Source organism: Aptenodytes forsteri, unplaced genomic scaffold (genome assembly GCF_000699145.1).
Source record: "Aptenodytes forsteri isolate BGI_AS27 unplaced genomic scaffold, ASM69914v1 Scaffold202, whole genome shotgun sequence".
Taxonomy (NCBI): Eukaryota; Metazoa; Chordata; class Aves; order Sphenisciformes; family Spheniscidae; genus Aptenodytes; species Aptenodytes forsteri.
Genome location: NW_008793961.1, coordinates 166,492 through 180,021, shown reverse-complemented (window position 1 = coordinate 180,021; position 13,530 = coordinate 166,492). Strand labels below are relative to the sequence as shown.

The 13,530-nt window shown below is 47.3% G+C and overlaps 2 protein-coding genes and 1 pseudogene across 2 annotated transcripts; 2 read left to right on the top strand and 1 right to left on the bottom strand.

Moving 5' to 3' along the window:
- The first annotated feature begins 1,223 nt into the window (after window positions 1–1,223).
- On the top strand, window positions 1,224–2,180 carry LOC103905172 (proto-oncogene Mas). Its single transcript, XM_009286791.1, has one exon. It carries the CDS (start codon window positions 1,224–1,226, stop codon window positions 2,178–2,180), a length of 957 nt encoding a protein of 318 aa, XP_009285066.1.
- Window positions 2,181–7,051: 4,871 nt separating this feature from the next.
- LOC103906590 (proto-oncogene Mas) lies at window positions 7,052–8,005 on the top strand. Its single transcript, XM_009288567.1, has one exon. It carries the CDS (start codon window positions 7,052–7,054, stop codon window positions 8,003–8,005), a length of 954 nt encoding a protein of 317 aa, XP_009286842.1.
- A 4,660-nt stretch (window positions 8,006–12,665) lies between these two features.
- Window positions 12,666–13,198, bottom strand: LOC109279705 (annotated as a pseudogene).
- Between the last annotated feature and the right edge of the window lie 332 nt (window positions 13,199–13,530).

Sequence of the window (13,530 nt, the reverse complement as noted above, 5' to 3'; positions counted from 1 at the left end):
GTCATGCATTTATCTTGCCTCTATCCATGCAGCACTGAAGACAGTGTGTCTGGGGTGCTGAGATGAAACAATATTGATTCAATCTGTCACATTTCGCTTGTTTATGGAAGTCTGTCTCCATGTATACTGCAGCATTTTACAAAGAGAGAACAGACTATTCATGCTGGTTAGACTGTTCAATGATTCACATCTTCCTAGCTCTCCCCGTTTTGATTTGTTCCTCTCTTCTTTTTAACTATCTCCTGCTATCTTTCAAGACCCTTCTCTACCTTCACATGTCAACATTAATAGCTGGCGGGGAGAGAGGAAAAGAGTCACACTGTTTGACCTCGTCAGACAAAAAAAAAGGTGTGAAATCAATTTTTCGACTTTATTTTTTCCCCCACCCCCAAGATTCTCATTCAGATCCCAGTATCGTGGGGGAAGAAGTAGGGTGAACTGCCTCAGGGAATGGGGTGAAATAATTATTTGAGCCGTAATTCCAATGTCCTGTGAGGGTCAGACTTTTTGTCACACATGTGGTTCTTATAGTTTCTCTCTGCGAAGGAAGTTATTAAGGGCTGACTCTGTCAGACTAAATTGTTTATTGCCTGTACATAGGGCTCAAGGGAACAAACCAAACACATTAAACTACACTTTATTAAAAAGAAATCGGTCATCAACATAAAAAACTACCAGCTATTTTGAGTACTCTCTACCATGTTTTCTGGGCATATGCATAGGACAAAACTCGATCAGCTTTCATGCTGATTGAACTTGTATGCTGATTGCCTAGAACTTTCACACACTTGTCACAAGATTTGTCTCACCTAATCCTAGCCACATGAAGCAAAGACAATTATACCAGAGTTGTTAACACTGGGTTCTCTTTTTATTCAGACAAGAGAAACTTTTCAGACATGATTAATCTGAGCTATTATTGCTTTTTTAAGATATTTGTTTCCCAATACTGACTGCAAAAAGGACCCTAAATTTTAAAAAGGGAGAAATACAGTGCAATGTAATTTTTCCTATATGTCGTATAGAATTTGGCCTTATATACAATGCTTGGAACAACGCTCTGTGCTCTAAGTGCAAACACAGCAATCCCTCCCTAAATCAAGCTCTGGCTACAAAGAGCTGGAACAAATCAAGAAACACCACCAGGTCACCACGAGGGAAAGTCACACCGGAGTTACCACCTCTCTCCTCTCTGCTTACAGGTCTGTCTGAAATCACTCATTATGATTACTTCAACTACATCAATCTTCCTTCCAACTGCAACCAGCCAGGCTCATGGGACTAATCAAAGTGGGGCTGCAGGAAAGACAGAGCCATCATATGCTGTCCAAGTTCATGTGGAGAGCTTCTGCCTCATCAGCGCTGCCTGTGGGATGGTGGGAAACGGCATGGTCCTATGGTACCTTGGCTTCCGCATCCGGAGAAACCACTTCACTGTCTACATCCTGAACCTGGCCGCTGCCGACTTCGGGTATCTCCTCTGCATCGCCATCGAGACGGTTCAGTACCTGATGCAGTTCAACGTCGGGGTGCAGTTTGGGATATTCCTCTTCCTGGATCTTTTCATGTACGGGACCGGCTTGTATCTCCTGACGGCCATCAGCATTGAGAGGTGCCTGTCTGTCCTTTGTCCAATCTGGTGCCGAAGCCACCGCCCAAAGCACTTGTCTGCCATCATCTCCGGCCTGCTCTGGGGTCTCTCCCTGCTGCTGAACACGCTCGGGTATGTTTTGTGTACCGTTCGCCCCTCTGCCAGGAGCTGCCGGCTCCTGCTCATCACCATCGGAGCCTTGGACTTCCTCTTCTGCACGCCCCTCATGCTGCTCTTCAGCCTGACCCTCTTCCTTAGAGTCAAGTGCAGCTCCCAACACCTCCGAACAGGCAGGCTCTTCACTGTCATCATGCTCACCGTCCTCTTCTTCCTCATTTTCGCTGTGCCCTTGAGCGTCCTGATCCTCTTTGACTTCTTGGGCTACAAATTTCTCTACTCCCCAGAGATCGGCTTTGTGCTGTCCTGCGTGAATAGCAGTCTCAACCCCATCATTTACTTCCTTGTGGGGAGCTACAGGGATCGGAGAATCAAGTTCACCCTCAGGCTGGCATTCCAGAGGGCCTTTGAAGATTCAGCAGATGACAAAGATGAACGGGAAACCCGTGACACAATAACTATGTCCTCCTAATACCCTGCTGTGCCTAACACAGTAACACTGGTCTGGAGCTGAGGGCCGATAGTTTACAGAATTGAAGAACTCTGAGGTATTAGGGAAGGTTTGTCTCACCTAACCTTCAGTATATTCATTGTAGATCTCTACCCTTTAGCTAGTTATTTTAAGCTCCACCTGTGATCGGTGTAAACACATAAGCACCTGGACCACAGAATTTATCTGACCTGTATTGGGACCACATTGAAAGTGCCTATTTCTTTTCAGTGGCCATTAAATGATTTCAATTTGATAAGGTGAATGTCTTGGTGTCTGCATTTCATCAAAGGGATCCCACTCAGAATTTGCAGCTCACTCAATAAATCTCTGTCTTTCAGACCACAACAATATCAAATTCATAAATTCTCAGTCACTTTTTACTCAGGTCTCTGAAGATGAGATGGGAACCAATCCTCCTCCTGTTGAAATCAGCCATGAAATTCCTGGAAGGAGAGTCTATCTAGCTCACTTAATTTTAAATACCTGTATCTCAGCAACGCATGCAACCTTTTGCGGCTCACAGAGTGCACGATTCTTTGCTTCCTACTATGAGCATTTCAAATAGTGAAATGATTCATGCCCTAGAAGTCCCTTTCTTCTATTAACTGGGGAGGTTTCCATACCATAGAGTTGTGATGTAGCAGAAAAGGGCTCCAACCCCTACCAACTTGCCTTACAACTTTATGCACTGAGTTGCACGCTCCCTTTTTTTGTATTTCAAAGCAATACAGGGCTGCAGTTGCATATTGTTTTAGCTTCCTCCAGCCCAGGACAGAGTATCTGCATCTAAGTACAGCATGCATTGGGTTGTTATTTCTTCCTTTAAGAAGGACAGGTAAGAACCCGTGGCTTCTAACATCTCCTCTACCAACAGAAATAAATTCAAGGATAGGGAAAAAATAGGAGACAGAAGAAAGGTAAATAGATACCACAATTTGCAACGAATTATTCTCTAGACCCAATCCCTTGAGATGCAAGATGTGATTATTTGAAGTGTTGTACTATCAGACTACATAACATTTGCTCTTTTAACCTAAATTGATAGAAGAAGGCAACACGGTAATTTTCTTTGAGAAACCTTACAGATTTCCTCTTCATGCCTTCATCTGCAAATATTTTCCTAAAGAGAAGCTGCATTCTTCTATTGTCTATTATCCTTTTTCTGTTCATTTGTCTTTTTATTAATTTTGAAAAACACCACTTAAAAAAAAGCGGTTCACCCTAATGTCTGTAGTTGCTTTTTTCTTCCTGTTTACAGTTCCTGAAAGCTGAAATTTGAGCTCCATTTCTACTATTCTTTAATTTTTAATGCTATTGTTCTGCAATGTACCTATAGTTGATTCAGATTAGGTCTATGTCATCAATTATTTTCAGTAAGGTTTTTTTTCTTCTAACTTCTACTGCTGAGGAGAAGGAGCATCCATTTATCAGAAAACATGTTAAAAATGTTTCCCTTTTAATATCTGTAATGATTTTATCATTGGGAGAACCGAAACATTTCTGTTATTATTAAAAATGTCAAAAGCCTTTTTTTTAAAAGGAAAACCAATTGTATTTAAAAACATTTCTGTGCTCAGAAGAAGCCATCGTGACAAAAAACATACAGAATATAAACTGTGAAAAACTTTCCATCCTGACAGTTTGTCCTTAAACATACCCGTCATGAAGACATGCGGCATTTAATGTGAACACATTTTACACATCACATTAATGTGAAGACTTTACAGCCAAGCTTGGACATTTCAAAGGTGATGCCTGCATATAAACCACCATCGTAGACACCCTCAATCATCCATGGTAAAAGACAAGCATTCTCAGGGGTGGCATCTGCCAGGTATTTGCAGTGTTATCTCCTGTGGTCCAAAAGAAGTCAGCGATAGGATCTGCAAGGAGGTGGGGATCATTTGCAGGCTTTTCCACCCTGAACTAACACCAGGATAGTCAGCCCAGCTTGCCAGGGAGAATGTCCTCAGCATCTGAACTAAGTTTGTCCTCTGAATTGCTCGGTATCTCTCTGGAAGGATGCCAGGACATCCAGAAGACCAGAGGTCACGCATGAGAAGGGTACATTCCTCAGGGGCCACCAGCACCCTGAAAAAAGCCCACATTTCTGCTTCACTGGGGACAGCTGAAAGGAAACAGGCAGCCCAGGCCAGAAGTGTTGAGTATGCTCCTCAACGTGGTCCATGTGCCAGCGGCATGTGGTGCCTGCGAGGGATGGTGTCACCTGTTCCCCAAGGACAGCAAACCTAACCCCACTCCTCTGAGGAGTCCATAGACACCAGAGTCTGAAATAATCTTTATTTTCTCATTGATTTCAGCAGAAGGCACACACATTACTGTTGGTATTTCTGCGGTGCAGTTAAGGCCTAGAGGAAGGGATGTGTATGGGCATGTGGACGCTTCAGAACAGTCCAGTTTTCACCACACGCAGGAGAGTGAAAGACTCTCCGGTGCCTTGATTTGGTTCCCTTTCCCAAGCCTTTGTCCCCCAGTAGTTAACGCCACCCTCACCTTTAAGCAGCGACCCCATTCTCCATTCCAAGAGCTTCTGCAACACCCAGCCCACTTCTCTCCCTCACCCCAGCCTACCTCACACACACCTCAAAGGAGCAGCCTTCCCCTTGCAGCCCTCCCCAGCATCAGCTGCCAAATTCCTTCTTTTGCACCTTTCATGGAGATGTGGCTTCATGCCACAGGAAGGAAGGGGCAGCAGCTAGTAAGAGAAGGCTGCGTCCTCTTTGAAAGAGGAGAGTCAGGGTCAGCTAGCTGGGGGCAGAAGGAAGGGCAAGCACCTCTGGACAGCTATCTTTTGCGCTATTTAGGTGTTGCACCAGCTCATAGCCAAGTGGTGTCTTACAACCCACAGAGCAACTTGGGATCAGGCATAAAGAAGAGCAGAGGAGGCACAACAGTGCAAGCAGGCTTTGGCAGGCCTTGCTGGTGAGACCCGAGATACGATATAGAAACCCCACTTTAGGCCCTACAGGTTGTATGCTTTAAAAGCTTAACTGTCAAAAACATAGTGACCCATTCCTACCCAGGCCAGAAAAAGACAGCACGTCAAAGCAAGTGTCCATAGGCAAGAAGCTGTAAAGGACTTAGTCCGATCCTAAGCTCTGTTTAATTTGAACTGAGAGAGGTGACCAAGTCAGGTAATCACACCACCACAAAATTTGGATCAGGTCTGCTCAAAGGCAACTCCTGACTGCAGAGGCGGAGAAAGACCCTTGCTTCTTCACAGTGTGACACCTGAAGACTGAGGGACATTTGTCCCCCTGGGGCCAACACCTGCCCATTTCAAAACTTGCACAGCCACATTGTTAAAAGTCCTTTCTTCCTGTCCATTTTATAAGCGACACACAGCAAGTTTATTTCCTGACTGCTGTATTTCTGTTAATTGCTATGAATAAATTGCTGTGTTTACTATCCTTCTAAAGTCCCTTTCAGCTCAACCTTTTAAAATGCTTTATTTCTCCAGGGTCGGAGGTGAGCAATGAGTCATTAAAGAGCTGTAAGAGCCCTGTGCAGTTTGGAGAGGCTCCACCTATCAGCAGGAGAAAGAAATAGGCACCTTTTTACACATGCTGTGAAAGAAAGGCTCGGAAGCACTCCAGGGTGAAAAGTGAGGGCTGATCATGTCCAGAAAGGATTACTGATGCCTAGCACTCAGGGGATGAAGGCCTCATTGTCTGATCTGTCTCCATCACTCCAGGCACATTGGACAAGCCACTTTTCTTCTTGGGGTCTTGGCAGGATTTGGGATAAGGCATTGCACAGGAAGTGAATTTTGAGGGAAACATTGGGAAAAGGGATACTGTCCCTCAGACTAATCCAATCTAAACCAAGTCTGATTTTCCAAGAAAGACAAAATGAAATAGAATACCATTCCTCTGAGAACTTCCCACAATCTCTACTAACCTCTCATTTATACATCTCTAGCGTAACAGCATTTGGCCCCTGTACAAAGGCACAAAGAGCCTTTCACAGATGCAAGCAACATCCCAGAGCATCGCCGGCAACAGAATCACCGGCAGGTAATTTTCTCCCCGCCTACTGTAGGAGCAACCAGAGAAGTGGAACAGAAATGTGAAATTGCCTCACAACACGAAAGAAACCCATTCTCATCTGCTGCTGACTTCATCCCATCCTCCCCCTCTGCACAGTGAAAATGCTCCTTCCTGACAGCACCTGCTTCATTACATCTCAGAAGACACAAACCGAATCTGCAGACTGAAACATCTTCCCCGTCTTTTCCACAGAAAGTGTTTCCCAGAAGATCCAATGGGATAAATTAGAAACCAAGAGAAAGACACCCTAGAGCTGCTGCCAGATTCCAGCTTCTCTAAGAGCTCAATTCAGCTGCACAGGGCAGAAGGTAAGCATTTGAGGACCAGGTTCAGAAATGCCTCACCGTCCACACATTTTGCAGTGTTTTTTGTCTCTGCTGTGCCATTTTCCGGTCCTCTCTCACAGGCATACATGCACACACAGCCACTATGTAGTCACACCCTCCCCATCTCCTACTGCTCTGTCTGTAGCAATGTTTTCTTCTGCTTCTTTTTCTTTACTCTGTTGAACGGTCTCATTCTTTCTTCTTCTGCATGGATGCCACACTTCGCCAATCCCCACCTCTCCGAATTCCTGCATGATTTTGCCCTCTCCTCAACATTTTGCATCTTGCTAGCTGTTACCTACATAGATAGTAACCATGCATGCCCCTTGAAAGCTATCTGTCCCAAGCCACAAAGCTGTAAGAATAAAAGCAATGTGTCAGTCACTCTGTCTCTTCTCTGATTCCAAGAGAAACAGAAAGGAGAGATGTGTTTCATTTGGGGTATTTCATCATGATGGAGGAGCTCATAACACTCTTTCCCCAAAGCAACGTAAGCCAGGCTCATGGGACTAATCAGAGTGGGGCTGCGGGAAAGACAGAGCCATCATATGCTGTCCTCAAGTTCATGGAGAGCTTCTGCCTCATCAGCGCTGCCTGTGGGATGGTGGGAAACGGCATGGTCCTATGGTACCTTGGCTTCCGCATCCGGAGAAACCACTTCACTGTCTACATCCTGAACCTGGCCGCTGCCGACTTCGGGTATCTCCTCTGCATCGCCATCGAGACGGTTCAGTACCTGATGCAGTTCAACGTCGGGGTGCAGTTTGGGATATTCCTCTTCCTGGATCTTTTCATGTACGGGACCGGCTTGTATCTCCTGACGGCCATCAGCATTGAGAGGTGCCTGTCTGTCCTTTGTCCAATCTGGTGCCGAAGCCACCGCCCAAAGCACTTGTCTGCCATCATCTCCGGCCTGCTCTGGGGTCTCTCCCTGCTGCTGAACACGCTTGGGTATGTTTTGTGTACCGTTCGCCCCTCTGCCAGGAGCTGCCGGCTCCTGCTCATCACCATCGGAGCCTTGGACTTCCTCTTCTGCACGCCCCTCATGCTGCTCTTCAGCCTGACCCTCTTCCTTAGAGTCAAGTGCAGCTCCCAACACCTCCGAACAGGCAGGCTCTTCACTGTCATCATGCTCACCGTCCTCTTCTTCCTCATTTTCGCTGTGCCCTTGAGCGTCCTGATCCTCTTTGACTTCTTGGGCTACAAATTTCTCTACTCCCCAGAGATCGGCTTTGTGCTGTCCTGCGTGAATAGCAGTCTCAGCCCCATCATTTACTTCCTTGTGGGGAGCTACAGGGATCGAAGAATCAAGTTCACCCTCAGGCTGGCATTCCAGAGGGCCTTTGAAGATTCAGCAGATGACAAAGATGAACGGGAAACCCGTGACACAATAACTATGTCCTCTTAAATTTCTCCCTTTTTTTGCCCAATCACTTTTTGAAATTGAGAGAGAAGGAAAAAGAGAGGAAGAACATAAAGATTCCTTTGAATCATTGGGCCCTAGATCCTGGGGGTGGGCAAAAGTTAATATATAAGTCTAATTTAGGGCTATATCAAGACATGTTGTAGCTAGCTTACTTCGCTTACTGTCACTCTCTTTGGGTGCCAAGTTTAATAAACAGCATTTTAAAATGGCTCTGCCTGGTCTTTGTTTGCTTTTTTCTCTCAGCTGTTATTCTAGAGCCGACATTTCAGCTCCTTTTGCATCAACTTTCTCACTTCTAAAGCCATTGCGTAGCTCATATATTGTCAAAAATGCCTTCTCAAAACTAATTTCAAAACCAATTATTTTTGGCAATAATGCATAAAAGCGATCTCCCTTCACCCCCCAACGTTTATTCTTTAAAAAAAAAAAGACAGAAGTCAGTCATTCAAAAAGAAACATGGAAGCAAGCATGCCCACAATGTGTTGGAGGCCCAGAGATCTACGTGGGAGCTACGCTCCTCCGCTCATGTGCTCCTCCCCAGGTATCTGCCTGGATATTGTCCCTAGGGGCTCACCCAAAGGAGCCTGCCAAAACCACCCCGGCCACAAACTGAAAGCCTTCTCTTAAAAAAAGGGAGGGACACAGAGACGTGGGGTAGATTTTTGCGGGGGGAAAAATGAATGAAGGGATGAGCTTCTGGGGAAGATTGTGGTGCAGAAGAGCTTCAGAAGCAGCTGAGGAAGACAGGCACTGCACAGTCCTGCCTAGTAGAGGAGCCTCTGCAAGGCTTGGCAGCAAATGGTGTTACCTGGCTGCTGGCGCAGACCAGACTTTTCAGACCCTCTCTCCTGGCATCTGGTTCAAATCCCTGTGGGTGTCCCACAAAGCCCCCACCAGCAGAAATCTAGAACATCTTCTGGGGGATCACAGGGGGAGTCATAAGGTGTTGGAGAACGCAGACAGGATTAGTGCTGGTCAAGGACGTTCTCTTTCCTGAAGGTACCTTTATGACAGAATTCACTTATCCTCATTTTTACTCCTTTCATGCACCTTCAAAACTCACTTGCATAGCAACAAAGGGGCCTTTTCTCCCTCCTTCATCCCAGCTCAGGTAACTGGGGATGCTCCCTGAGTGAGTACATCTCAAATAGTGTGACACATCCCTGCAGCGAAGATGACTGGTCGTAGAAATTCGAGTGGGGTTAACTCAACAAATTCAGCCAAGGAAAGAGCTGAGCCAAGGCTGTTGCATGGGCTCTTGGACACTTCACATGGCATCGGCTGTGTCAGACTTAATCCTCAATATGCCATTCACCTTGTTTTTTCCCTAAGAGAATGGATGTCATCTGAGACTAGAATTAAAATGCTAATACTATTTAAGATGTCAAAATTACTCCAGACTTCAAACTACAAATACTATTATTCTGCTTTTTCTATTCAGGTTAGTAAAGTGCCACTACATCTCCCCTGGCAATGAACTGGACAGGAATTTGGAAGGCTTAGAAAACAAGGCAGAAAATTTTATGGTATCCAAACAGAAAACGTACCTTTGTCAAGAAGATGAGCTAAGGACAGAAGTGAAGCAGTCATGGTAGGGAGAGGTGATTTTTCATTATATCGAACTAACTAAACTTAGCAAATTTCAGGTTAAATACATTCTGAGAACAGTTCCTCTGAGCTCAACCTGATGATACCATTCAGTGAGGTGACTCCTCCACCAACGCTCTACAGGAGCTGTCTCCTACCTTCCATCTTTGTTTTATTCTTCAGAGGCTCTCCATAGCCCAGCAAAACCCTTCACCCTCTTGGGCTATTCCTTATAGGGTAGTAGATCAAAAAAAAAATTGCTGCTGCTGTTTGCAGAAAGAAAACCTATGGGTGCAACATGTGTTGACCAGCTAAAAATTTGATGGGTTTGATACATGCCCTGAGGAGAACATCAGGCACGAAGGTAGTGATAAGAATGTAGATCTCTCCTAGCTGATATTGCTCTGTGTATGTTGTAGATGCTAATGAGGAGGGGAAGATGGGAGAAAAATCAGGCGCGAAAATAAAAAAATCAGGAAATCTGACATGAAGATGAACTTCCATGTATCTTCACTGTTAAAACACATTGCTCCACACATTAGACAACAGGCTCTTGGGTTGGTGGACTCAACACAGACAACACTCAACACAAAAGAGGGCAATTATTGATGCCAAAATGCCAATTCCCCTCAGGGCTGATGGGCAACTACTGTTGCACCTAACTTCGTAGCACTGTTGATTTCACAGTTTTGAAACAGGATGAGAAGAGGCCGATTGCACTTCCAAAGAGGAAGAAGATGCACAGAAGTGCAAACTGGCACTCAGCAAAGCGGGGGCGGGGGGGGGGGGGCGAGGTTGGAAACCTCATCCTTTCAAAGATGACAAAGAAAAGAGGAATGGGAGGATGGAAATCAGCGCAAATAGAAAAATGGGAATGGTACCTAACAACACAGACACAGCCTGACTGGGTTCTTGGCCATGAACAGAGGGGGAACAGGGATCTGGCTGACCTTAGGCAAAGGTGGTGGGGAAGGGTAAGAATGGAGGAGTGAAAGAATTAACAACAATATATCAATTACAATGTGTGAAAATCAGCTCAAGAAACTGGTCCTTCCAGACCCGTACCTCAGAAGTGTCTCAAATTCAGTGTCTCGTCTCCTCCAGTGTCTCCTGACAGAGTTTCCAGGCGAATGCAGGCTGCGGGACGAGGTGGCACCGGAGATCGCAGACCCTGTGTGTGTCCCACGGGAGAGGGATCAGAGCGGGGAACGCCCAAAGTCTGCTAAGCACAAAAAATTTTAGGTGGGTGTGTGGGTGGGGGTGTGGGTGTGGGTGGGTGTCTGTGGGTGGGTGTCTGTGGCAAGCTGCTGGCAGCGCAGGCTGCAGGGTCCTCTGTGAGGAGAGCTGAGGGGCTGCCCTGTGCTGGGCACAGCCAGTTCCAACCGGTTCCAGCCGGTTCCAGCCGGTTCCAGCCAGCTCCACGGCGGCCGCAGCTGAGCCCTTCAGGGGAGCGTGTGGCGCCGCTGTGAAAACGTGTTTGAGAACGGGCAGAAAACACCGGAGAGGCAGAGGGGGAGGGAAAAAGAGTGAGAAACAGCGGGGAGAACAGCGAGGGCAGGGAAGGGGAAGGGGGCGTGGGTGCCGCGCTGCAGCCATGGAGGACCCTGCGCCGGAGCAGATGGGTATTACCTGACAGGAACTGATACGTTCCCCACACTGGAGCAGCAGAAAAGTGGGAGAGGGAAGGAGTGGCAGGGAGAAACTTGTATGTACGGACTATAATGGCCCCCAAGCATCCCTGTGCTGCTTGGGGGGTAGAGAAGTGTGGAGGGAAGGAGTGAAGCTGAGCTGGGGCAGGGGGGGAAGGTCTCTCACTACCCAAATCTTTTTTAATTGCCAATAAATTAGTTTTCCCCAAGTCAAGTCTGTTTTGCCCGTGATGGTAAGTGGTAAGGGATCTCCTGTGCAACGGGGAACTAGGGACACATTTCTCCACCAGTTTTAAAGAGAACTGAGGACTTCCGTCATGTTCTGAGGGTCTGCCATAATACATCAATCCCCATACCTCAAACCCGTCTCTGTCAGAGGGAAGGATTCATTACAAAGATTTCCTCACTGGTGTTTCTCTCCCCATTTCTCCCCTTTCTCTCCCATCCTTTAAGAAGCAAAAGGAAGTAGGAACTTTCCTATGCCCAGGTCTGTACTTTCCTGGTAATATCTGTCCCTATCCAGGTCCCAGCTTGGAGCTACCACATCCCAATGTGTGTGAGAAAAACTCAACTCTCTCTCCAAACCTTGTTAACCAACATGAAATGGCTTCAGTGAAAGTGCTGCCCTGTAAAAAGAAAAACAAAAAAGAAAGGCTATGACCCCCTGTTATTTCTTTGAATGTTCTGATCAAAACGTTTTCCCTTCTTTCTCTTATTTAGACCTAGCTTCCAAAAAGCAGATTTAGATTCCCCGAAAGACCACAAAGATTCATTCACTGACCAAAGGAGGAGGAGTTTATTAGGTTGGGTCCAGGGCACGGGGGCCCTCTTTCCCCGCGGGCTGCCTGCGGGGCTCAGCATCTTCAGCCCCTGATGACCCGCCGCGTTCCCCTGCCTGAGCACTCCCCACTCCCACCAGCACATGGCGTTTGCACCATTGGATGTCTCTGTATGAGCCTGAGGTTGCTACAACAAAACCCATCTCTGCTGGGAGCAGCCTCCCATGGGCTGCCACGTTGCATGGGAGCCCTCCAGGCTTGGCCTCAAGTCAAAGCCAGGGAGAAGTTGGCATGCAGATACCCTCCAGACCTGGCCAACATCCAGGGTCGCGCCTCCTCCTCTGCTCTACCTGGTCTGTGCCACTTGCACAGTGTCACCTCATACCAGGAGTGAGGAGGGGCTCCAGCCACAAGGAGACCTGAGGATGCCTCCTCGGTGGCTGTCCCACCACAGCCCCACGCAGAGGAGGCACGTCACCAGCCCAGCCACTTGCCCCTCTGCTCTGCCCCACGGGAGCAGCCCCAGCCTCCCTCCCCTCGACAGCAGGGATTCAAACAGCCATCTCCACAGCCGCCTCTCCGGGCAGGCAGATACCCTCCTTGCACACCGTTTTCTCTTCGAACACTCAGTGGAGAGCAGCTTTCACCAAGCCCTGGAACCTGTGCTGCCAGTAGCTCCCCACCTGGAAGTAAATTAATGGGTTGATGCTGCTTTTTGCAGCCGCCAGCAGGGACGATGAACTTACTTAGGATAAGTTCATCATGTTCAATGAATAAGCCTTCCAAAACCTGCTTGACGGTTAAAGGAACAGCAAAGATGAAGAAGAGGCTGGTGAGGAGACGCGCTATGTACAGCCTCCCTGGGGAACACCTTGGCGAGCAACACTGGGGTTTTGATGAATAGGATTGAGTTTGACAGCAGTGGCAGGGTGGAGAATATGAGGGAACTCAGAAGGTCTGCACCTCTGAATATGTTGCCACAGACAGACATTAGGTAAAAATTACAGCAAATAGAAGTTAAGCAAATGAAAAGGCCAGGCAAAGCCCAGAGCACCCCACACACGATGCCTGACAAGTGGTTGTGGTGGTGGCATCAGTACCAGATTGGGAAGAGGACAGGGAGACATCGCTCCACACTGATTGCTGTCAGGAGATACATACTGCTGTCCTCGTTTAGGCAGTTAATTTCCTTCCTAGTAGCTGGTCCAGTGCTGTGGTTTGGATTTAGGAGGAGAACAAAGTTGATAACGCACCCATGTTTTAGTTGTTGCTGAGCAGTGCTTACACTAGTCAAGGGCTTTTCAGCTTCCCACGCTCTACCGACTGAGAAGGCTGGGGGTGCACAAGAAGCTGGGAGGGGGCACAGACAAACTGGCCAAAGGGACATTCCATACCACGTGCTGTCACGCTCAGTACAGAAACTGGGGAAAGCTGGCCGGGGGGGCCGCTGCTCGGGGACTGGCTGGGCATCGGTCGGCGGGTGGTGAGCAA